Source organism: Pteronotus mesoamericanus, unplaced genomic scaffold (assembly GCF_021234165.1).
Source record: "Pteronotus mesoamericanus isolate MK-2021 breed Mesoamerican mustached bat unplaced genomic scaffold, CSHL_Meso_final contig_256, whole genome shotgun sequence".
In the NCBI taxonomy this organism is placed as follows: domain Eukaryota; kingdom Metazoa; phylum Chordata; class Mammalia; order Chiroptera; family Mormoopidae; genus Pteronotus; species Pteronotus mesoamericanus.
In genome coordinates, this window is record NW_026555108.1 from 3,074,252 (window position 1) to 3,100,758 (window position 26,507).

Consider the following 26,507-nt stretch of genomic DNA (forward strand, 5'->3'; position numbering starts at 1 on the left):
CGGCGCTGACGCGCTGACGGCCCGGGACCTCCACGTCGTCTGTTCCGCAAAGGCCTGTGGGAGCGACCCAGCAGCAGGCGGGCCAAGATGGCGGAGGCGGCGGAGTCTCCAGGAGACCCGGGGACAGCATCGCCCAGGCCCCTGGTGAGCTGGGGATCTGCGACAGAAGGGACCGAGGGTGAGGCAGAGTGTCCCGTAAGGAAGTCGGGTGATGGGCTCGTGGTCTGAGAGAGCCAGAACCCCTTCCTTCCGCAGGCCCTTCCTGTACTCGATCCCAGAAGTAGTCCCAGAACTGCACCTGTTCTTAGGGCTAACCGCTTCTCCCCTCGCCCTCCTCGTCCCTTCCACGCGATCTTGTGAAATGTCCATTCACTTTCCTTCCCCATACTCTCAAACCTTGTCCTCACCCCCTACATTGTGTTAAGTGCCGAGCTTTAAGTAATTTCTTAAGTATGTTTGCTTCTGCCATCCCCTAATTTTACGAAGACCCGTTACTAACCGGTGTTGGAGTTGCAGTATTCTAGGGTTAATGAGAAATTGCAGCGTGGTAACTTGGTTATTGATTTGCGTGAGTCAAGTAATCTTGGTTTAGTCCCTGCCATCCTGTCGCAGCTCCTTGCAATCCTCTCCATGATGCTCTCTTCTGTTTGCACAGTGGATAGTATTTCTATTGCAAGTACAAGCCCAAAGCCTGGACAGCTAGTTCATAACATAGGTTTTGGAGTTAAACTTACCTGGATAGGAATCACCCACTCTGCTCCTTGTGTGAATTTGGGCAAGTCATTTCATGGAGAGTATTTCTTCATCTGTAAAATGGAGATAAAAAATACGTGCCTCAAAGAGTTTTTAGGAAGGTGAAATGGCATAATGTATGTAAAGTGTCTAATACAGTCAGTGTCATGAACTGAAGAGTGTAATTAAATCAACATTCTGCCTTTAAGTCCCTTATCCTAGACAGGGTTTAGTTATCTCCCACTGTTTAGTTATATAGCAGTTGTTCAATAAATGGTACATCCCATTCCTGTGTTTTAAATTGCCACCATAATAGAGGACTGAACTGGGAGTCAAGGAAATTGATTCTAGTCCTGGATCTGCTTACTAGCTTTGTTTGTTCATCTCTTCATTCAACAAGCATTTATTGAGCACCTAATATGTTCCAACCACTCTTAGGCACTGGGGATACAGCAACGAAAAAGCATGAGTAGGTCCAAGTTCTGATGGAGCATTTGTGACCCTGAGGAAGTCACTCAGAACCCATTTCCTCATTTGGAAAATGGGGATAGTAACTCATCACAAAATTAGAGTACTAAACAAGTTAATTATACACGTAATGCCTAGGGTGACATAGTTACAGGTGCCAAGCTGTTTTTAATTCTTGTTTTTCATTTAAAGTGCTCCATTGCTCTTTTAATGAAGCTTTCGTCAGCTATTGCAGTGGTCTGGTCACTCATTACTCAGTATTCAGTCTGCTTCTATTCAACAATGTTTATTGAATTCCGACAATGTGTAATGCACTGTGCTAGTTGCTTTAGGGACTACAAATGGCCTGCTCTTATGGTGCTTACAGTCTAACTTGTAGGGATAAGACAAATGTACATGTTAAAAGACGGCAGGAAACACTAAGAAAATTTAAAAAGAGATGCTCTAATGTCTAGTTGGGGTGATGAAGCACGCTACAGCATTTAGATTTAAGAGGGCCTCAAAGGATGGGTAAGATTTGAAATTACAGGTGAGCATAATAGTTATCAATGACTGAGTACCTGCTATGTGCCAGGATTGTGCTAAACATCCTCTGCATACCTTTTCTAAACTTCACAGCAGCCACTTCAGTAAGATGGATTTTAAACTGTTTTACTTGCAGATGAGATGACTTAGAATCGTTTGACAAGTTCCCATGGGTCTCATCAGCAGTTAGTGATCAGGCCTGAAATTTGAACCTAGGTGTGCTTCTGAAGCCCAGATGATTTCTAGTAGTGCTACACAGCCTCTTATCGGCAAAGGTACAGAGGTTGGAAGGTACTAATGTATTTCTAGAAAGAGGAGAAAGATCACTTTTGCTGAAGCACAGGGAAGTATTAGGAGGTGAGCCCTAAAAGATAAGGCTGTTGAATTAGGGAGACAGTATGGAACAATGGTTAGGAATATGAGCTCTGGGTTCAAACTGCCTAGGTTTGAGTCTGAGCTCTGTCCTTTAACTGGCTGTAGGGTATGGGGGAAATGACCAAACCCCTCCATGCCTCAGTTTTCCCATCTGTAAAATGGAGATATAGTAATACTTAAGTAATACAGGTTTTAGGTGAATTAAATGAATTAGCACATGTAAAACTTGGTGGAGTGCCTGGCACATAACCATGCAATAGGTGTGATTTCTTATTCACTACTAAGCTGGGAGGTTTAATAGGCAACGAGGAGCCCGTGGCAGTTTTTTGAGGAGGAAAGTGTTTAAAATCATGAATTTGACAATATAATAGAGGAAGGGTTATCATGGGGAGTATCTGGAATCTAGAAGGCCAGCGAAAACTGTTGCAGTAGTCCTAGGAAGAAGTGATAGCTGCCTGGACTACAGCACTGGCGGGAGGCATGAGGATTCGCGAAAGGCAGAGTCCTTGAGCGTTTTCAGTGCTTGGGAGAAAGAGTCTTAGATCAGTTCTACAAACTTTAGTGTGCATAGCAGGCATCTGAGGAATCATGGTAAATTGCAGATTCTGATTCAGTAGGTCCAGAATGAGGCCCAAGATTCTGCATTTCTAACAAGTTCCCAGGTGATGCTGTTGCTTTCAATCCATTTTGAAAAGCAAGGCGGTAGGCATACGGGAGGATAGTGGTGCCCCAAATAGAAATACATAAGCAGAGGATGAGGACCCTGAAAGTTAACTCCTTTTTGTACATGTTTACTTTGAGATATTGGCACGCCATCCAGTAGATATCCAGCAGGCAGTTGGACTCTAAAACCCGGATGTCAAGACTCAGAACAGGTCTGAGCTAGAGATATTAATGTATGAATCATCTGCATAGAGTGGGAAAGACGGAATCTTGGGTAATGCCTATCTCTTGCCTGTATATTTAGGGAGCAGGAAAAAGCTGTAATAATGACTTTAGCCTGGGGTCCATAAGAACACTGGTCCCGGGTAAAGGGACTAGCTAGAGCCATGCCACCAGCTGCCCCCACCCCACTTCTTGGAACGAGGCCTCTTGGACTGAGCTGGTTCCTGCTTGATGCTGCCCTCACCCCCGCCCTTGTTGATTCATTTCTCTCTCCAGGATTTTAGTCAGTAGTATAACCCGTCCGCTCCCAGCCACTTCTTAAAGTTACAGTACCTGCTTTTACTATGTGTTTTTGACCCTGTCTCTACCTGCTCTCCTTGTTGGCCCAGGCCAGGCTGCAAAGTGAGTACATGTGTTTCTGTGCACACATGTACATGTATGTGCACAAGCCTGCCTGCACAGAGGCAAGGGCAGGGTCATGGAGTCCAAGCCACCTTTCATTCCCACTGAGGGGCTCGTCAGCGAGTGGGGTCCACTAGCTGAGGGCCTGCACGCCCCGTCTATCTTACCTGGCGCTGGAGGGCCACAGATCCTGGCTCAGCTCAATGAACAATGTCACTAATTCTCTTGAGATATTGGGGAAGGGGTGGGATGGGGGATAGGGTGGGAATCACATGGCACTTTAGTGACTGCAGTGACTTCTGAAACCAGCTAGCTGAAGTTAGGTCAAACTTCACAGGTTAAGCCACAGTATCCACAACACTGTCCTCACTTTAGATACCAGCCACGGGTTCAGAGATTCCCAGAACCATCCTCACTTCTGACCTACTGGCTACAAATTTAGGGATACCCGTGCTCCCCTCAGGCTCCATAATTCACTAGAATGACTCACAGAACTCAGGACAGCACTGTATTTAAAATTACAGTGTTGTTATAGCAAAAGGAGACAGTTCAAACCAGCAAAAAGGGGAGATGCACAGGGTGAGGGTGGGAGGGGTCCTTAACACAAAGCTTCCTTGTCTTTTCCCTGGGGAGTCAGGACCCTGTTACTCTCCTGATACATCAAAGTGTGACAGGATGCAGAATATCGCCAACCAGAGTAGCTCAGCCCTGTAACTAGAGTTTTTCCTGGGGTTTCACTATGTAGGTGTGACTAACTGGATTATTGGCTCCTCCCACCCCGGAAGCCAGGTTTATGTCACATTCAAAAGCCGCAACCCTCTAAACTCGTGTTTGGTTTTTCTGGAGTGGTTAGTCCCCCATACTGAGTCGTCTCATTAGCATAAACTATCCAGAGGCCTACCGTGATCTCAGCTGTTAGCTAAATTCTTACGGCCCCCTATGAATAACAAAAATACCATCATTTGGGAAATTAAAAAGGTTTAGAGGCTCCCTCGCAGGAACGCAAGACAAAGGCTAGCCAAATTTTTTACTATACAATAGTGACATAACTGGAATTGACTCCCTGGGAATCTTGAACCTGAGTTAACATTTATCTAGCCCCTGCTGTGAGCCTGTTAAGTGCGTTACGTGTATTAATACATTTCTTCCTCACAACAACCCTGTGATGATGGTTCCCTTATTTCCGTTTTATAGATGAGGAAACTGAGGCACAGAGAAGTTAAAGAATCTGCTCATTGTCACACAAGTAGTAAATGGTGGAGCCGGGATTTTAACGCAGGCTTTCTGGCTCCAGGTGCTTGCACTCTCAAGCAGTGCTCTCCAAGGACAATATGTTGAGCATTCACTACGTGCCAGGTGTTAGGCAGGTGTTGTCTAATTCCTCTAGCAGTGTTTGCAGGTGAGGGCAGAGCCCTGTTTGTGTCTTCACAGCCCATTCCTTCCGTGCTGCCCTGCCTCCCCTCGCGGTAGTGAGCAGCAAGAAAATTCAAAACAAGCAGTCCTGGGTTTGAAAGGGTAGTGTCATAGTAGTGAAGAGAGCGGATGGGTTCAGAAAGGGGGTGGTGTACCATTAAGTGCTGCAGAATATTCAAAGAGGGTGAAACTGAGAAAGGATCCTTTTATTTCTTGATTAGGAGGTCACTAGCAGAGGGCAGTGTCAGTAAAGTTGTGGGAAAGCCAGGGGCAGATTGCAAAGGATGAAGTGAGGGGAAAAGGGAAGCAAGGAGGGCATTTTGAGGAAATGGCAGAAATAAGGAAGTGATATATTTTTCAATATTCCTGAAGCTTTAAAGTAAATAAAAGAAAGTGTACTGAGCCCATTGTACCTGTCAACATTCAGCTATTTTTATTTCATCTATCTTCCCACCACATTTTTTTCTGGAGTACAGTTTTAACCTTCTTATTTTGAACTAATTTTAGATATGCAGAAAAGTTGCAAAATTGGTAGAGAGTTTATATATACCCCTTACCCCACTTCCTCTAATGTTAACTTTGTACATAACCACACAGTACAATGATCAAAACCAGGAAATTAACATTGGTGCAACACTATTAACTACAGACCTTTTTTTGTTCCAGGATCTTATTCAGGATCACACTGCCTTTAGTTGCTATTTTTCTGTAGTTCCCGTCATTCTGTAATGGTTCTTCAGTCTTTTCTTTCACGATCTATTCAGAGTGTTTAAAAACAAATCCCAGATGTATCACTTTACCTGTAAATATTTCAGTACCTTTCACTAACAGGTAGGAACTTTTTCTTTCTTTTCTTTCTTATCACACATAACAAAACTAATAATTGCTTAATATCACCTAATCTGTGTTCATCTCCCAATTTTCTAAAAAACAAATAAGCTTTTACAGTGTGTCCAAATCAGGATCCAAACAAGGGCAATGAATCGTATTTGGTTAGTTTCTCTTAAGTCTCTTTTAATATGTATGTTCTTCTCTTTTTAATAATTTTTTTTGTTGAAATTCGTTCATCTTGTAGAATTCTTTACTTCTATAGTTGGCCAATTGTATCCTTGTGGTATTTTTAGTATATTTCTCTATCCACATTTTCCTGTAAACTCTAAGATCTATAGACTTTATTATTTTTAGGTTCATTCTGGCTTGGAGAATTGGAGCAAGAATAAAAAAGAACTTGGATGACCCCTAAAATTAGGATTTGTTTGCTTTTTAACTTTTTTAAGGAAAAATTTCAAACATATATAAAAGTAGAATGGTAAAATGGGCCCTTATATACCTACTTTCGATAATTATCAACTTACGGCAATCTTCTTTTTTCTATACCTTAACCCTTCTAGAACATATACCTATGTTCCTTCTAGACCGTTTTGAAGCAAATCCCAGGCATCATTATATTAGTAAACATTTAATACGTATCTCTCTAAGATAAGGGTTCTGTTTATAAAGAACGTAACCACAATATCAGTAGTGCATCTAAAAAATTAACAATTCCCTAATACCAGGTATCTTGTCACATTGCCAATTTGAACACTGCCAGTGTTCAAATTTCCAGTTATCTCCTAAATGTTATATTGTTATAATTTGAAATATGGCTCACTGTCTATTTTTATAAATAAGGGTTATTGGAACACAACCACATTTGTTTATGTATTATCTTTGACTGCTTTCATGCCATAACAGTTGAGTAGTTGCAACAGAAATTGTATGGCCTTCAAAGACTAAAATATTTCCTATTTGGTATTTGGGCCCTTTACAAAAGAAGTTTGGTGACTCATACTTTAGGCAGCCATTTTTTAGAATAATTAATACTAAAACTTTTTTATATTTACCCTCATTTTCACTACTGCTTGAGAATCTTCATTTCCTGAAGAACTTCCTTTAACATTTTTTGTAATGAATGTCTCAGCTCTGGCTTGTCTGAAAAAAGTCTTTATTTTGCCTTCATTATTAGTAGCTATTTTTTGCTGGGTTTGGAATTCTGGGTTGACAGTTTTGTTCTTTTAGCACTCTAAAATTAGTGTTTCCGTTGTCTTTTGGCTTGTGTAGTTTTGGGTGAGATGTATATTACTAATCTTTGTCCCTCTGAATGCAATGCGTTTTTTTCCTCTGGCTGCTCTGAAGATTTTCCTCTTCATCTTTGGTTTTCAGTAGTTTGAATGTGTCTAGGTTTGTGGCTTTTTGGTTTTGTTTTGCCTTTAGGTGTTCATCTTGATTGGGGTTCTCCGCGCTTGGTTTTGTCATTTGATGTCTTCCATTATTTTTATCTGTTATTTTTTCAAAAATTTCTTCAGACCTATTATCTCTCCTTCTGGGATTCCAGTTATATACATATTGGATATTAGGCCACTTAATATTGAACCACAGCTCTTGGATGCTCTATTCTGTTTTGTTTTTTTTGTTTTTTCCCCCAGTTTTATTAAGATATAATTGACATATAGCATTTAGATTTAAGGTGTACAAGGTACCTTACAAATACCTTACAAGATACATATATATTTAGATATATAAAATCATAGATAAAAATGTATTTATATAGCCTATATTTATTTATGTACAATATATATTTCTATATGTCATATATATGCATATATATTTTTCTATTTAAATTTTGTTTTAGTTTGGAAGATTTTGATTGACCTGTCACTGATTTCTTTCTTTGGCTGCTTTGTGTCTACTGATAAAGGCTGTGAAAAGCATTCTTCTTCTGTAACTATGTTCATTTATTCCCAGCATTACCATTTGACCCATACAGTTTCCATCCCTTTGCAGAAATTCATCATAATTTGTGCGTACACCTTTTTAATAGTGCTTTTTAACATATTAATTATATTTATCTTAAATTTTTTTCTGTGAATTACAACATTTGGGTCATCTCAGAGTCTGGTTTTATTGGTTGGTATCTTATCACAAGGGGGTGGGGGTGGGTGTGTGTGTGTGTGTGTGTGTGTGTGTGTGTGTGTGTGTGTGTGTAGATGGGAGGGTATGTTTGTTTGGGGGTGCTAATTTTTTATTGAATGCTGGCCCTCATGTATAGATCAGTAGAGACCTCCTGGGAATGGTAAAACTTTACTGCTGTATTATTACTGGGGGGTTAAGTCAATCTAGTCAGGAGTTCAACTATGTTTGGGTTTTGTCCTGGCTATGAGAACCTTCAATGCATCACCAGCTTCAAATTCCTCTCCTCTTACTTTGTGCTTAGAGTGGGTACTAAGTTGTCCCAGGGCTTAATGTTCCTGTTGCATGCTCAGCTTTCTGCCTTCCCTTTGCTCTTACATAAAATAATGAGCCTCTCCCTAAGTTCTAGCCCCTCCCCTAGCAGTAGACTGCTATTGCTTATGACTTCATACTTGCTAGCCTGGTTGTGGGGACCTGGGAGGGGGGATTCTTTGATGTCTTGGTTTAGCCTCTGCCTTAGGTAGGCTGTGTGTCCCTGGGTCTCCTGGTGGCACTTTGAAAGTGATCCTATCTGTCCAGTCAGCTGAAGGAGGCTAATGGTCTGGCCTCAGGACAGTTTCCTATTCTTCCCCCCTTTCCCAGCTATAAGGGGTCTTGACCTGGGCCCTGAAGACAGCAGAATTTGCTGATCTCCCCTCAGCAGCTTTAAGGCTCTTTTTCTGTAGGGGAGAAGGATCTGAGTGGGGCTCTGTGCTTTTCCGAGATCCCTGGAAAACTGTTGGAGAAGAGCCTGCTAGTGGGTGTGAACTCCCTTTTTGTCGGATGCTTCCTGGGGCTCTGTACTCTCATACTGGTCTATACTTGGCTTTTAGCAATTAATTTTAAATTTTAGGTGAATTCTTAACCATGTGTGTGATGCTTAGCGTTGCTCTCTTCTTGTGCTTTGCTACTGATGAGCTAGTACATGTCTTCTTGGAAGCATGTACCTTTCCTTAGATTTCATTCAGGCTACTTGGTAGTCCTACAACCTCGGCTATTTGATGGTTCAAGAAAAGTTATAATTTTGTCGCTTATCTTATTTTTTCTCATTGTTCTGGTGGGAGGGATGCTCTTTCCAGCTCTCTACGTCCTAATCAGAATTCAAATTACAGTCTTATCAAGTTGCTTGAAGTACCCACTTTCTGTGTGGTTGTATATTTAATTCAACATAGAGTAGGTTCATTTGTTTCATTCGTCTTTCAGTTTTAAGGGACTGCTTTCAAATTTTAATTTTGTTTCATAATTAAGTGAACTATTTGTATGGTTTCAAGTCATGTATACAGAGCAGTGTGTATTCAGAGAACCCTTCTCCCTGTCTCATCCACCTTATTTTCTCCTTTCTTTAGTAGGTGGCCTCATTAAAAAAAATCATAACTTAAGTCACATTACATATGATTATTACACATTTACTACATTTAAAAGATAACAGTCAGGCCCTGGCTGGTGTGGCTCAGTGGATTGAGTGCTGGCCTGTGAACCAAAATATTGCCAGTTTGATTCCCAGTCAGGGCACAGGCCTGGGTTGTGGGCCAGGTTCCCAGTTGGAGGCGTGCAAGAGGCAACTGATCAGTGTAACTCTTGCACATTGATGTTTCTGTCCCTCTGTTTCTCCCTCCCTTCTCTCTCTAAAAATAAATTTTTAAAAATCTTTAAATAAAAAAATAGAAGATAACACTCAGATTGTATAAATATTTGTATCCCTCTTTTCTTAGATATATGGTAGCACGTATACAAACTTTATCCACATTGTTTTATTTTTTTAGTAAAAGGCAAAAGATTTATACAATCTGAAGAGAAACCAGAGTATACTTTTTTATTATTTTTTAATCCTCACCTGAGGATATGTTTATTGATTTTTAGAGAGATGGGAAGGTGGAGAGAGAGAGAGAGAGAGATGGATATGAGGATATGAGACAGAAACATCAATTGGTTGCCTCTCGTATATGCCCTGACTGGGGATCGAACCTGCAGCCCTTTTGGTGTATGGGACGATGCTCCAACCAACTGATCCACCCAGCCTGGGCTCCACATTTTTTTAAATTCAACACTTCACAATAGTTCTTTAGAGATACTCTCCACTATGTGGACATACCATGTTTTATTCAACTAGTCCTCTGTTAATGAGCATTTGGGCTTTTTCAGGTTTTTGCTTTTACAGATAGTGTTGTAATGAAGAGCCTTATGTATGTCTTTTTGTATTTTTGCCATTTTATCCTCAAACTCCAAAAAGTGGCATTGTTGAGTTAACATGTGATTCATATACACTTGCTAGATATTGCTAGATTCGTTTTTAGTAGAGTGTAGTACCATTTTGTATCCCCATAGAAATGTGTGAGCATCTTTCCCCTCAGCTTCAACTGCAAAGTGTGTTGTGAGACGTTAGGATTCTTGCCAATCTAACAGGTAAAGATTTTTATTTCAAGAAGTTTTAATTTGTATTTCTTTTAAGATTGTGATTGACAAGTGGGTTTTTATAAGTTCTTTGAACAACCTTATTTTTCTTAAAATTTCAGTATGCTGTCTTGTATTTCATTAATCTACAGCTGTTGCCCATGAAATATTGTGCCTGTTGGTCCAAAAGCCATTTGAAAAGGGATTGTTTCTGTTTTCTTAGGGATTTAAAGATTCCAGACTTTGAGTCACCATAATCAAATTTGGCAGATTAACGTAAGAGTTTAAAGGTTTGCAATCTTGCAGTTCACTTTGGAAATGTTATTTGATCTGTGGTTGCAAGGTAACCTGGTTAAAAAGAGTGTAGATCAAGATGGATTTTGCTCTTTCCCTGTTCTTCCCAGTTGCCCTTTAGGCTTCATGTGATGCTCCATTTTAGCCAGCAGAGGCCACTAGGGAGCAGAAGTGCAACAGAGTTGTGGCCCTGCTAAGGTATGGCTGCTAAAAAGGGCACAGACAGCCCTGAGGTCTTGCTAGCTTGTGTCGCGTGAAGATTTCATGCTTGGAATAAACCAAATATTTGAGGGCAGGATGTGTCTCTGTCATTTGCGTTATAATTTTTCTGTCATGTGCCATCTCCTGTAAATGAAAAACAAATAAGCATTTGAGAGTTTTAGTTAACTGCATTGTTTATCTAGTTGAGCTTTTACTTCACAAACTGTAAAAATCCCTAGAAAGAGACATAGTTTCTACTCTCTAGGAAATGATGATTTCTTTGAGGAATGCCACAGTTAATTACAGGCTTTAAATGTTTTTTTCCTAACTCTTCTCAGTTTGCAGGCCTCTCAGATATATCCATCTCACAAGACATCCCTGTGGAAGGAGAAATCACCATTCCTATGAGGTCTCGCATGCGGGAATTCGACAGCTCCACATTAAATGAGTCTGTTCAGAATACCATCGTAAGTTAGACTAGTTGAGAGAATTTCTGTTCAATATCAGGGGACTCAATAACTAATAGCTCTTTGTAATATTTTTGTTTGGGGCAGTGATTTTCAGTTTCTTTCCCGAGAATAATTTGGTGCAGCCTTTTTGGAAATCAGTTTGGCTATAATGGGTATTAAGGATCTTATAATTTGCAAATTTTTTTAAGCTGATAGTTTGGCTTCTCCAGATACAGTATAAGGAAAAAAATTAATATGAAAATATTTTTAAACTACTGAAAAACATTAATATGCAAAGATATTCATATAAAATTCTTTATAATAGGGGAAAGTTGAAAACCAGGTTAAGTAAATTGTTAAATCTGTGTGGTAGAGTGCTAAGCAACCATTAAAAATCATGTTTGTGCCCTGACTGGTTTAGCCCTGACTGCTGTGGCTCAGTGGGTTGGGCATCGTCCTGCAAACTGATAAGTTGCTGGTTCGATTCCTGCTCAGTGCACATGCCTGTGTTGGCGGCCAGGTCCTTCGTTGGGGTTGTGTGAGAGACAACTGATTGATGTTTCTCTCCCTCTCTTTTTCCCTCCCTTTCCCTTGCTCTAAAAACAAATAAATAAAATCTTTTTAAAAATCATGTTTACAAAGAGCTCTTAATCACATGAAGAAATTTCTAGGTGAAAAATTAGGATGCAATTATCTCAGCTCTATTTTGCATGGTTATATTACCATACCCTTAAATAGCTTGATTATTAGTTAATCTAGCCTCCAGGATGTATTAGTCAGTAAAATTTGGAATGTTTAAAATTAATTTTACATATTATGAAGAATGTGGTGACTAGGGAGCAAACTCATTGGCCCTTGGAATGTTTTCATATACAAACTGAAAGTCTGATGCTATGTTTTGCAGAAAAGATTTTAGTTTTTATAAGTTACATATTAAGAGGGCTATGTTTTTCTTCTTTACAGACTTTTAGAAATCAAAACAGGACTGGTGGATATGATAAAGATGATGGCTTAAGGAGTTAATAGGGAAAAAACCTGCCTTTCTGGTTGGTTTGTATAGTGAAAAGGTTGAACTCAAATTTTAGCTCTAAAATTCAGCAAAGGACTCCCAGGAGATTGAAATAAAAGAAATTTTAGCAAATTAAGTTAGGGGGCTGCCTGGCAACCTTGGTTCTCACAATACAATAGTTGTTTATGTCTTTCAGATGCGTGATCTAAAAGCTGTTGGGAAAAAATTCATGCATGTTTTGTACCCAAGGAAAAGCAATACTCTTTTGAGAGATTGTAAGTATATGAGGTTTTTGAGGCTTTGCTGCTTCTCATTGTACTTTCTCATAAGTACTTTATAAGGCACAGGCTCTGTGGTAATAAAACTGACATCATTTTGTGCAATTAAAAATATATAAATGAATATATAAATAAAAAAAATTGGAAGAAGTTAAAAATTTAGAATGGAATTTCAGAGATTATACGATTTTGCTTAATACATTGTCCTCATCGATAAATAGAGAATGTATCCTCGCCTGCTGTAATAGACACTGTAAAAACTATTTCTGGAAGCTGCAAACACATAGGAACTTTGTTCACCCTAAGAGTTAACAATTCCCAAGAGAAAGGCAAAATATTCAGCTATTAAATTAGAATAATAGCTAATACCCATTAAGGATTAACAAATTAATAGTACTTTTATTGACATTATTATTTTAGAACTGTCTCTTAGTTTGATGACTGCTTTCTTCAAGATTTCTGGCGACAATATTTGCAATAAATTATGCTCTTACTTAGAATTTATTCTTAAAATTGTCAGACCACCTTCTTTTCTTTTCAATTATTCTTGTTTTTCTTAGTACCCCTTCTCAGAAAACTTGAAATAGTTACTTAAGAATAGTAACAGTTACGTACATGAATGTACCTTCTATTTTGACAGCATTTCAGTTGTAATATAGGGATGTCAAGTGTGTGGCAAGTGTGCCATGACACTGAGTGAAGACTGGATGCAGTGCCAGAATTGTTTTCCACACAGTACACTGTGGGCTGGAGCTGACATGATTTTCTACAGCTGGTATATAATGGAAAGAACATGGACAAATCTGGGCTCAAATCGTGGTCGCACCACCAGCTGTGTGAGGTTGGATAAGACAGTTGACTTTTCTGAGGCTCACGTTCCTTCCCCTGTTAGAGTGGAGATAATAACATGTACCTAATGGTAAGGGTTAGAGATGATGATGAGCATCAACCACCCTGTACAGCATCTGGCACTTAGTAGATACTTCGTACATGACAGCTGTCAATCTAGTGCCTTTCTGTTTCTTCAACACACAGTGTTTTTTTAAATGCTTACAACAACCTTGTGAAGGAGGACTTATTAGGAAAATGAGTCTCAGAGAAGGTGAGCGCCTTGTCAAGATCACGCAGGCAGGATTAGAACCTAGTTTTCAAGTTCAGCACCCTTTCCAATCTACCACCCCTCCCCCAGATGTGAAGATTCTTTTAACTGTTGCGGTAATTTAGTTCAAAGCAAGGTTGTTTCTCACAATACACAATCAGTGTGTTAGTTTGCTGATTAACGATGAATTTTTGCTTATGTCATGTGTTAAGGTCCATTTTCAAACCTTGGCGGGAGGTGGTGGATAGATAGGCTGGCACAAAGGCTGAGCAAGTCATGGACAGAATTGCTCTTCTGCCCTGCCCTGTTATGGCTGTTGGCAAAGTGGCAAGGAAAAGGTTCACGACTTCAAAAAATAATCTAAAAAATACCCAACAACAGAATGATACACCACTTCACACCCATTAGGACGGCTGCTCCCAGTCAAAGAAACAGAAAATAAGTGGTGTTGATGATGTGGAGAAATTGAAACCCTGTATGTTGCTAGTGGGCTGTAAAATGGTGTAGCCACTGTGGAAAACAGTATGATGTTTCCTCAAAAAATTAAGCATAGAATAATGCCAGCATTTCCACTTCTGAGTATATGCCCAAAAGAATTGAAAGCAGAGACTAGAACAGATATTCGTACACTCATATTCAGAGCACCACTATTCACAGTATCCAAAATGTAGAAACATCTTAGACATCCATCGATGGATGGATGGACAAAATGCGGTACATACACCATGATATATACCATATATGGATAGACTGTAACTCAGCCTTAAAGAGGAGTGCAATTCTGACACATGCCACAACATGGATTAACTTCGAAGACATTATGCTATGTGAAATATGCCAGACAGAAAAGTACATATGTTTTATGATACCATTCATATGAGGTACCTAGAGGAGTCAAATTGATATAGATGGGAAGTAAAATGATAGTTGCTAGGGCTTGAGGGATAGTGGGCAGTTATTGTTTAATGGATTGGCATTTCAGTTTGGGAAGATGAAAAAGTGCTGGAGATGGATGGTAGTGAATGTTGTGCAACAATAAATGTACTTAGTACCTGTGCACTTAAAAGTGACTAAAATGGTGAATTTTAGTTTTAAAATACTATTACAGATTTTTTACGAATTAAAAAATTTCAGTGCATTAAAAAAAGCAAGTCTATTAGTGTCAGTTATACTTGAATTCAGTTTTTCAGTGGACAAGTTAACAAATTTTAACAAAAACAATAGTTTTATTAGAGTCTTAGGATTATGATTTTTTAACATCCTTTCCAAAGTTTACAGTGGTGTCAAAATTGCTTATATAATCAATGTAAGTATGTACATATGCATTCTTCTTTTAGGTAGTTATGTATATGTGAGGATAAAGTTAGGGGTGGTATATGTACCTTTTTTCATATTACTTGAGGAAGGTAATTGTGCTCTAAGCTGTATATTCCTGAACTGTTGGCATATTAATCATTCAATCACTATTGATTGAGAACCACTATGGGTAGACCTGATGTTGGCAGAGTCTTTTATAGTTTTCAAAAAGCTTTTGTGTTATTTGTTAAAGTTTAACCTTATAAAATTAACAGTATTGGCCTGATTTTTCATCTGTAAGAACAGCAATTCTAGTTCAATGTAAGAATTAGAAAGAGGAGGCACTATGGCAGGGTGGGAAGAAATTTGCAGTGGGAATCAAAAGATCTGGGTTCTGGTCCCACGTCTATGCCTAACTGTTGAAATTAACCTGGGAAACTGACTTCCTTCTCAGCTTTACTTTTCATATTCATGAGATGGGCCTGGTTATACTTGCCTTGTCCAATGTAGTTTCAGATTGGTGAAGTAACTTGATTTTCTTCTTCCTGAGGGAACAGGATGGGGCATTCCTCCTCCATTGGTCTTTAACTATAGCCTGCTGGAATGTGCCTTAGTGGGTAGGGAGAGGGGCGATATGTGGAATATGAAGTGAACAGAACAAAGAATGTATAAAGAAGGACTTTCAGACTTGGGGTGCAGAGAGGGCACGTAAAGGGGTAGGAAAGGAGGGAAGGCTTGGGCCAACAGACAGCCTTGACATCTGAATTCCAAGAGTGGGAGAGGTACATGTTGGAATAAGGATAGAAAATACTACATGGTCGTTTCTTAACAATCTTCTGCCTTTTCTTGCCTTGTAGGGGATTTATGGGGCCCTTTGATCCTTTGTGTGACACTCGCATTGTAAGTACACATACAGGGTCCAGCAGAAGTAATGCCATTGAGTGTGGTTGGTAGGGTACGTGAATGTCTTGCACGAGATGGACAGCAATTTGAACATTTCACCCAAAATGTCATATGGTGTGCCTGAGCGTGATATTGTTATGTTACAGAATTACATGCTTATGAGTTTGTAATAAAAGATTTGGTATAGATTACCAGCTCATAAAAAGGGGCATTATTTGTGCCGGACCCTGTATTTCCTTTGTCATTTGACATAGTTGCAGGGGTGTCCAACCTGTCGCCCGCACACGGCTCAGGATGGCTATGAATGTGGCCCAACACAAAATCATAAATTTACTTAAAACATGAGATTTTTTTGTGATTATGTGTCACAGTGTATTTAATGTGTAGCCCAAGACAACTCTTCTTCCAGTGTGGCCCAGAGATGCCAAAAGGTTGGATACGCCTGGACTAGAGGTTTTTGTGGAGTTTTAAAATTGAGGGGAATTTTGACTGAATATTTTATTTAGGACTTCTGTGACATACTGTACTCCTTATGTATTTAAATCTAAAAAGCCAGCTTTCCAGATCAGTTCAAAGAGTGATGGAATTAAAGATGCAGGAATTATGCCTACTTCCATTTACCAGTGACTTCTGAGCCTGTTTTTGCCATTTCTAGTTAACAAACATTTATGTACTATACACTTCCCCATCAGTAAGTGAATTTAATATCTATAGGCTTAAGTACTGTTTATTTGCAAACAATTCTTTTTCAATCTTACTAAAATATGAATGAGAGTGAGAACATATGAAAGAGAAGTGGTAGAGATCACAGCAAGATTATGTTTCAAGTGTTTTGCTTTCCATATGCATTGAATGTAAAGGGAGAGGGCAGAAGAAGAAGAACCACGTGCCATTGGTGAGGGGAATATAATGATCGGTAGAGTGGAAAAAATACTGCACAGGGATTCAGTTTTGATTCTCGTCCCAACTGCTATCAATGAAGTGACTTTGGACTATTAATAACCAAAATTTATCTAATGATTTTTCCCAGTTTATAGAAAAACTTTTAAATTCCTTCTCTTATTTTGCCCTTATAACAAGAAGTGAATGTTATTTTCATTTTTCACCAAACAAGCTTAGGTTCATAGAGATTGAGGATGAACCAAGATCACATAATCAGTGGTAGACCTGTGAATCTGGTAGACCTCAGCTTTCCTCAGCTGCCCATTCTCCACCTCTATGAATATTACACATCTCTTGCTGCCTAACCTCTCTGGGTTTTCTCTCCTGCGCACGTAAAAAGAGATAGTTGATGGTGTTTTCCAGGACTAACCTTTTACGATTCTAAATTCAACAAGTTTCTTACTGGCTTCTCTACCCATTTTTTAATGTGTCAAGCATATGCTAATTTAGGTAATAACATTGACTGGTATTTTTTATGCCTTTTATAGCCATAAGAAGGAAATAGTTCAGTGCCTTGATGGAAGGGTTTATATTGGAAGCTCTAAGCATATACTTTGTTTTAAGTTTTCAAAGATTAACCTCAGAGATTATGTCATTATTTGTAGAGGAGAAAACTGGAGTCCCAAGACATCAAACGATGTGCTCCAGTTTACATATCTAGTGAGAGAACTAGGATCAGTGTCTGACTCTTCTGTCTTTCAGGCCAGTTAATATTTCTTTCATTGTATGATGCTGAAGTAATAGGGCTTGCGGGCAGCGTGCGATGATGAGTGCTGCCATTCCTTCCATCAGATTGTCAGGACTCGGAATGGAGTATGCACAACCACAGAATATTCACAAACGGCTGTATTGGCAAACACCGTAGCAGGGCAGGACTTACTGTGTGACTTCTCTATGCCATGTAATAAGAAGAGGTTGTGAGCTTGATGTTGCTTATTATTTTTCTGGAAGAAAAACCAAAACAACACTGAGTCCAAGTGTTCTAAGTCCAAAATTCAAGACAGTTTACATCTGAAAACTTCTTACACAAAGTAAAGCTATTTAAGTGACTGTTCACCTTAATTTGAAAACAAAGTCTTTTAGAATAATAATCTGTGTATTTTTATTAAAAAAACAACCAATTAGGTTTATAGATTATTTCTGTTTTTAAATATCGGAACTGAAACCTTAACCTAAGGATTACAAATTGAAATGTGTCTAAGGGATATAAAAGGAGCTTGAATGCACACATGGTGGATTGCTGACTGGAAGCTCCCTGTGAAGGAACCGGCAGCTATGTCACGTGTACCTGATTGCTGCAGTGTAGGAATGCCGGCGCAGTGTTAGAAACGTTTCTCATTTTTAAAGAAGATCCAGAAACACATTATTTTTATGTGAAGGCTCTCAATTTTAAAATCATGTCAACTTGAATTTAAAACCATTTTGGGTATTGTAGGGAACAACAACTTCACATCTGTGAGCCACATTTGACCTTCCAATTTGTAAGCTCTGCTTAACCAAAAAAGGTCTTCAGTAATCCATTTAAGCATTCCAACAAAGCCAAATGGAGCACCCCTTGTACTCCTGAGGCATTTGGAACTTGAAAGAAGGGAGCCTTGCCAAATTGTTCTGGAATTTTCCTTTTGCACGGCCTACATATTACAAGATCTTCAGGTGAGGTAAAGGGTAGCTCCCCGATTCAAACTTTGGGAATCCATGCCTTAACTTTATTGTTCTAAGTAAAAGAGTAGGCAATTCTCATGCCATTTCCTTGTCACAGAATGCTTCAAGGAGGCTCTGCAGACAGCGAAAATGATGGCGGGCCCCAGTTTGCGGAAGTGTTTGTCATTATCTGGTTTGGTGCAGTTACCATCACCCTCAACTCAAAACTTCTGGGAGGAAACATGTACGTATTATTAAAAGCCTTTTCTTTCATTTGCTAGGTAGCATATCTTAGATTTTTTAGGGGGTTTGGCTAGTTAACTAATTTTTGAAATGAAAAATCAAATGAGGGACAAAGAGAGAATATTCTTATACCCACTGAGTCCTGACCATTGTGGCTCAGTTGGTTGGGCGTCATCCTGCAAAGCAAAAGGTCGCCGGTTGCATTCCTGGTCAGGGCACGTGCCTGGATTGTGGGCTGGTCCCTGGTCTCCTACACGTCAGAGTATGTCTCCCTGTCTCTCCCTACCTTCCCCTGTCTCTAAGAATAAATAAATAAAATGTTAAAAATAAACCACTGAACAGAGAAAGATAAGCTGGTTGAGTTGAATTATCTTAAACTGTCTGGGATCCTTTGATAAGCTTCAGATGCTCTCTCCAGCCCTGGACTCATAGGCAGAATTTTTTGTGTTAGAGGATTATGTCCATTTTGGGGAACAGATGGTCCATAACTTTCAAAAAATTCTCAAATAGGTCTATAAACTAGAAGAGATTTAGAAGCACTGTCTTAGCCCTGACTAGTGCAGCTCAGTGGGTTGAGCGTTGTCCTGTAAACTGAAAGTTCACTGATTGAATTCTTGGTCAGGGCACATGCCTGGGTGGCGGGCCAGGTTCCCCACTAGGGGGCGCTTGAGAGACAGCCACATGTTGATGGTTCCCTCCCTTTCTCCCTTCTCTCTAAAAATGATAACATCTTTAAAAAAAAAAGAACCACTGTCTTAGAGGTTCAGTGGGAGAAGAGGAGGTCTTTAGGAATTAGAGTAGATCATCTGGTATCCTAGATGGCCGACTCCTGAGGAGTTTAAAAGGAGAGAGAGGAGTAAGGAGAGAAGAATTAAAGCACGTGCTAGTGCAGAGGCCCATCCTCATACAATCAGTGTTGGGGTGTAGGTCTTATGTATCTGGAGGCAGGTAACGATCCATAGTGCATAGACATCTGTGTAATAACTATCATGATGCATGTCAGCTGTATTTATGATTTTTACAGATGTATGTTGTTTTTTCAGTTCTTTTTTTCAGAGTCTCTGTGTGCTGGGTTACTGTATACTTCCCTTGACGGTGGCAATGCTGGTTTGCCGGCTTGTACTTTTGGCCACACCAGGACCAATAAACTTCATGGTCCGGCTTTTTGTGGTGATCGTGATGTTTGCCTGGTCTATAGTAGGTAAGAATGTACTTATCTTTACAACAGCAGAGCAGACAAAAGTGTACCTTAGAGATGAAGACCAGATGAGAAGCAGTGTAACTTCTAACTCACATGTCAGTAATATGATTCTTGCCAGTGTTGCCTGTAGACCCCTCTGTTCTAAATGGGCATTGATAGATATGTCCATCTTATCTGAGTTGAGTATCTGGACTGGTAAGATGTGAGAAGTCATATCTTTTTTTAAAAAAATTTTTAAATGCCTAGGGTTGGAAAAGGAGATTATACTAGTTCTAGGTCAGTCCTGGCATATATAGGAGGTATGGGTGACTTAAGAAACAACAGGCCTTTTCCTGACAAACTAATCATAATAAAAATAATACTTAGCATTTATAGATTGCTTATCATAGGTCAAGCATGGTATATGTATTCTCTAATTTAAACCTCAACCCTAATAAAAAAATAACTGTTATTAGTAGTCCCATTTTCATAGATGAGGACCAGACACAGAGAGATGAAGCAACTTGCCTTAGGATGTATTACCACTCAATAGGGGAATCAAGTTTCAAACCCAAGCAGATCACATACCCATTTGGAACTTGACTATGCTACCTCCCAGTATAATTGGTTAAGTATCATTAGATAGTACTTTCCTGCTTCAGTAGAAAATTCGGCTAAAGATTAGGAAGAACCTGTAGCAGTCACATTGAGTGCTATGTGCTCATCGTTCTTACAGTCCTAAAAATCTCTTAAAATTCTATCTTAAACTAGAAGTGTTCACTAGCATCTTATTAAATGGGATAAACAGACTGCCTAATACTTTAAGTGCAGTAACTATTTTGGTTTTGGTTTTTTTTTGTGTGTGTGTGGCTTAAAACATGGTTAAAAGCCAAGAAGTAATCCAAAACCAGGTCTGGGAGTGCCAGAATTGATATTCCAAAGATTGTATACATAGCAAACTTGGGTGCTTTACCCAAGGAGAGCCCCACATTTCCTTACTTAGAGTCTGATCCTTTATCATCCACGTAGTTCTGAATACCTTAGTGTTCCATTATCTGGTTCCACAGCAGTTCAGAAAGTAGCCTCTTAGAAGTATTCATTCTTTAATTCAGCAGATATTTATTAAGCACAAACCATGTGTCAGGCACTGTGCTAGGCATGGTCTATCCTCAGAGCTCACAATCCAGTGGATTGGCCAGACATGTAAATGCTTAAAGACAATAAAGTGTCCGGGTCAGGGAGGGGAGTCTGTGCAGGGCACAGTAGGGATCCAGAGGAGTGAGTTCTGTCTGAGGTGACAGGATACTAGCTGGTTGTTCAGGGAAGATTTGTTTGCAGGGTGATCATTGATAATTAGGTGTTTCCTGGGTGGACAAGAGGGATGGCATCTAAAAGGGCTGAAGAACAATTACTCAAAAAAAAATACGGCAGTATAAGGTCATTTGCCATAGCCGCAAAAAAATCCTGGCACATTTTTTTAAACCTGTTCGGTGCAATTCAAGCACTTCTCAGAAAACAGTTAGAAACCCCTTTTAGGAGGGTTTCCATCCGAAACGTTGAACACTTTCAAAGCTTTGGTGCATGAAACAAGCAGCCTCAGCTGCCTGGAAACCTGTGCTGCCGAATACCTTTTTTTCTAAGAGCCACAAATATAAGTGAACTTTCAGCATAATTCTGTTCCAGACTCTGCTGAGCACACTAAAGTTAGTGAATGTTAGTAGTTATGACAGTCTCATTGTATTCAATATTCTGTTTTGATTGGTTTTGTTTTATTTTCTTCAGCCTCTACAGCTTTTCTTGCTGACAGCCAGCCTCCAAACCGCAAAGCACTTGCCGTTTATCCCGTTTTTTTATTCTATTTTGTCATCAGTTGGATGATTCTCACCTTCACTCCTCAGTAAATTGGAAAATGGAAATGAAAAACCAGTGAATTGAAAGCTCATCTGAACAATGCAATTCACCATGGAGTTTTGCCTCTGGCCCTGTTCTGTCTAATTCTGGAGCCATTTGGTAACTGGCTACGTGAGGACATTACAAGGGAGCCATAACGCACTGTTGCCACTTGTGTAAGGAACTGATGTTTGAAAGGCTGTTCTTTCCTCTTAACGTTATTTCTTTAAAATACATGTGCATAGTACACCCAGTATACTGCCTTCTTAAGGTGCAATAGGGGTCACTGTGTTCCATTTGGTTAACAGCCAATGACATGGAAAGCACATGCATACATCCTGCAAGTTGAATAGATTTGGTAACTGCATTTCCAATTTAGAATACCAGTTCAGGTGTAGCTCCTAAACACATTGCCTTATGACTATTAGAATATGCCTCTCTCGTTAGATTAAGAATGGATAGTCTGTATCCATTTTCTTTTATTTCTCTCTGAAGTTTAAAAAGGCAATGACAGAGTTTGGGAGGGGGTTCATAGATGTGGGAGGAAAAAAGATGCACTAACCAGTATTCAGATTTTGGTCATAGAAAATTCTGCACTTGTTGCTTTTGAAAAAGCAAGAGACATTTGAAGAATCAGCTTTAGCCTTTTTGTATGGTCACCTAACTGCCATGCTTAACAGCACCTCAGTGACACTCTAGTTTTAATCTTACGCCCTAGCTCAGAATATGCAAACTAAGATGTGAGCAGCAACGTGTAGTTTTCCTCTGACTGATGCTCTCAGTGGTCCAGTGTTTGAACTTACCCAAGTACATCACCTCAGAAACGTGGACTGGTGGGTCCCTAAGGTGTATTGTCTTGTGGGCACATTCCCTTAGAGGTGGAATGAGGCAGTTTGAATACAGCATAGCTATAAGGAATTCCTTAATATTCTGTGTACTATGGCCACTAACGAGAAAGTGAAGCTAAATCAGAATCCTGCATTTAGCCATGTGAACAGGGAGGGATTTAGTGTTCTGATGGCTGGTTCACAGAGCAGCTGGACGCTTAGAGCACGATGTAGGAGGAGGTGACTTTAGAGCTGCCGCCTTTTCATAGTGGGCACAGCCGTTTCTTCATTAGATGTGGTTTTTGGGTTGGGGGATAGCAATTTATTGTCTTGGTTCTGGACTTTATTTGTAAAGCAAATTAGCTTTCCTTTAGACAAGGACTTTTTTGCACATGCGCACCTACTTGTATCCTCAGCTATTTATGCACACAAGTGTGTAGGCTTTTCAGGGAGCAGAGTGTCTGGGGCAGGCTGATTTCTGAGCTAAACAGGGCTCCTTTAACGTAATATGAGCTGCTGCCTTCTATAAATTGCACATTGAAGAACTCTTAATAGGCAAAGACTAGGAGTCAGACAGAAAACATTTGTTGTAAATATACATGTACTTAGAAAGAGGAATTTCTTATTCCACAATTTTTCTTTATCGTAGAATTTAAATATTTATTCATTTTGTATTTAAAGACTACCTACACATAGATACATAATTTTAAACACATTTTCTCCATCCCCAGATTAACCACGTGAACAATACTTGGACAGTTGTGTTCTTGGAATGATATTCAACTACAAAAGCATTACAAAGTTGGCCCCCTCTGTCCCAGCCTTGGCCAAAGTTTTTGGTTATATATTTTTGTTTATTTCAAATTCCCTTTTAAGTTCTAAAGTAAACTGTGTGCAATGACTAAGCTAGTGCTTTAGTCTTGAATTGGTAAAGAAAATATTTTGAAACTGGTCCAAAATTTGAAATTAGTCCTAAATTATCATCCATATCCATTATCTGAAATTTTCCAATTGCCACTAAAAAGATCTGTCTTCCAAAGTTTGTTTATAATCTGTCCCAGTGATTATAATGTAAAGCTAAAGAAATAACGATGCTTCTCAAAGGAAATTAAGTCTTTACGAAATTTTACACAGGCTAGATATTTGTTCAGAAATTTCCAAGGCCACAGCTCTGAGGGGAGTTCGAGTATATACATCTGAGAGGGCATTATACATAGTGGGTGTGAAGGCAGCTTGTTCTGTGTATTAATCTGTTGCTCTTAGGTGACGTAGGGAATAGTTTCACTTGATTTAAATGAAGGTGGGTAAAATGGAAATTTAATGATCTTTTGGAGAATGAGTAGTCAGTCTGAGGGTGTATACATATTTTCTTACTATATGCAACAAGTGCATTGCTTTCTGTGACAGAAGACCTGAGTATCTGGAAGTTGTAACCCTCAACACAGCTTTCCCTGATTTGCTGCAAAGGCACATGGCTTATTATAGAAGGGAGGACTCAAAGGGACGGGGACTCCAGCAAATGCAGCCCTGTTCCAGGAATTGGGAAGTTTTGTGCTTCACATGAAATTCAGGCATGTGAGCATCATTGCCGGATGCAGTGCCTCATTGCCATTGTGGCTTATCACTTGCTGCTCCTACTTCTGAGATTGAGACTCCATTGTTATATTCTTTAGCAATAGGAAAGGATAAGACCGGGTTTAATTGCTGTTCAGATGATAAAAACTCAATTGCACACATATTTGAATATGCAGTGTAGTTTTACACGTCACTCATGAATTGTGAAGTTTTTTTTACCTCATAAGAGGCTTATTACATGGGTTGCATTGGGTCTTTTCATTGTGGTGGGGTTTTCTGTTGGACAAGGTGGGGTCACAGGGCACAGGACTGGAAGCATTTTACTGTTGACCACATCTGTCTTTTTTAAAGTGCCCCCTGAAATGTGACTAGAAGGCTAGCAAGCCTGTATTTGTGAAGACTTAATTATGTACTTTATATATTCTATTTACCCGGACTTCCTGTTTACTCCTGGAGAGCAAAATGAAAACCTCCTGTCATTTCAAAATTTTGAGTAACACCAAGTTGTTGGAATTTATCTAAAGCCTGTCATGATATGATCAGATGCCCATTGCATGCAGCTGTTTTATTCCAGAGCAAAATACCGAAATTGTGATTCTCAGACTGTTAATTTCTGAGGCAATTTAGATGTGTGAATGTTAATCCATGTATGTAAATTAGAAATACTTTTTTAGATTTCTGTGGGCTTTTATTAAAAACAAAGAATTTTTAGGGATTTACTTAGGCCATAGATGGCCGAATAATAATGACAATAATATTACTAATAATTATAGCTGACATTTATTGGGCACTTACTGGGTGCCAGGCACTATTCTATTTTTTTAAGGATTTTTTATAGCTTTATTGAGATACCTTAACCATAAAATTCACCCTTTTAAAGCCATGTACAAGTCAGTGATTTTTTTCAGTATGGTCGCATAATTGTGCAGCTGTCACCAATATCTCATTTTAGAACGTTTTCATCAGTTTATAAAGAAACCCCATGATCTTTAGCGGTCAGTCCCTGTCCCCTTCTCCCAAGCCCCTGACAACCAGCAGTCTGCTTTCCGGCTCTGTTGATTTGGCCAGGCACTTTTCTTAAGTGCTTTTCATGCATCTTTAATCCTTAACATAAAGTGCTACAATTCTTATCTTACAAGTAGAAAATTGAGGCACAGAAAGGCTAAGTAAATTCCCCAGGGTCCTGTAATAAATTGGTTTATAATAGGAAAAACACATTAGATGAGAGCATAGTAGGGCACAATTTTGAATTGCATTGTTAGGTACATGAAATGAATACACCACCTCCCCAGGGTAGGTTCCCTGTTATTAGCCATTACAACTGAACATAGACACCTCTCGATCTTCTTTCCTGAGTATAATAGAACACTACGTTAGCAGCATCGGAGATAAACAAGAGCAGCGGTACATGGGGAAGGGTTGGGTTCGCTGCCCTCCCTCCTCCAACCCCTTTTCTCTCCCCTCCGATTCTACCACCACCACCACACACATATACCCCTCCCCTTTTTCTTTTTACAGTCTGAAGGATAAAACAACTTCTGCCTCTTTAATTCTCCCAGAGGGATGGTTAATGCATCAATTTAACTTGTCTTTTCAGGTGTTTATAGGCAAGGGATGCATCTGGTCGCTTATAGTACCAGTTCTATTCCTAAGACCTCAGAGAACAGCTGTGTGAGAATAGCATGCCCTTTTTATTTGGATTACACCAGGTGGGGGGAATAAATAACAGAGTAAAGGCTTTGCCTTAAGGAAGTCGGTGTTCCTGCCTGGTAGGAAGTGGCCACACACTGCTCTTGTTCACTCTGTTCTTTCTTTTTTCTGAGCCTTTGTACTCTGTGCCATCCCTGCTGGTAATCTTTTGGAACCCCTCAGTGCTCCATTTTAATCCTGATCTTTCCTGTAAATAATGAACCTGTGAAAAGAATAAATCTGTAAAATTATTTGTGAATGTTAAATGTGCAAATAAAAAACAGTGGAAAGGGGAATTGGTGTTTGCCTGTTCTTGTGCCGAGAGGCACGAAGATATTTGCAGCATACTGTTTTCACACTTCATGGATTGTCACCAGACAGTACTGACAACTGTGTAGAATTGCACAGGCAGCGAATTAGGAAGGGGGATCATAAGCAAATAATAGATGCCAGCCACTACAATGACTGCTTTATAAACAGCAGCCTCTAATCACAGCAGCCTTTTGAGGGTGATGGTATTTTCTTGAAGTTGCGGGAGCTGGAAACTCAGGGAGGTTAAATAAAGTGCCCAAAGCCATATAGCAAGTGGTGCAACCAGGATTCCTACTCAGGTTTTGTGACTCCATAGTCTTTTTTACCCTATATCAGTTATTTGTCAAACTGAAATCATACCTACCCACTTGAAGGAAACTAAATGAAGTTAATGATGCAGCTTAAGAGTGTGGTGAGACATGGTTTCCAGCCTTCTGCTGGTGACTGTACTCGTTTCTGATTTCAGTTTCCAATATACTAGAAGAAACCAAATTCCCCAC

At 39.5% G+C, this 26,507-nt stretch overlaps 1 protein-coding gene across 1 annotated transcript; it reads left to right on the forward strand.

Moving 5' to 3' along the window:
- The first annotated feature begins 62 nt into the window (after positions 1-62).
- YIPF6 (Yip1 domain family member 6) lies at positions 63-25,985 on the forward strand. Its single transcript, XM_054574256.1, has 7 exons — positions 63-144; positions 11,013-11,141; positions 12,329-12,407; positions 15,663-15,705; positions 18,410-18,535; positions 19,578-19,735; positions 21,497-25,985. Exons 1-7 carry the CDS (start codon positions 88-90, stop codon positions 21,613-21,615), a joined length of 711 nt encoding a protein of 236 aa, XP_054430231.1. The 5' UTR covers positions 63-87; the 3' UTR covers positions 21,616-25,985.
- The last annotated feature ends 522 nt before the right edge of the window (positions 25,986-26,507 follow it).

Coding starts and splice junctions, on each gene's coding strand:
- YIPF6 (XM_054574256.1), top strand. CDS start 88: ATGGCGGAGGCGGCGGAGTCTCCAGGAGACCCGGGGACAGCATCGCCC. Junction 145..11,012: donor CAGCATCGCCCAGGCCCCTG/GTGAGCTGGGGA, acceptor AACTCTTCTCAG/TTTGCAGGCCTCTCAGATAT. Junction 18,536..19,577: donor AAACTTCTGGGAGGAAACAT/GTACGTATTATT, acceptor TTGTTTTTTCAG/TTCTTTTTTTCAGAGTCTCT.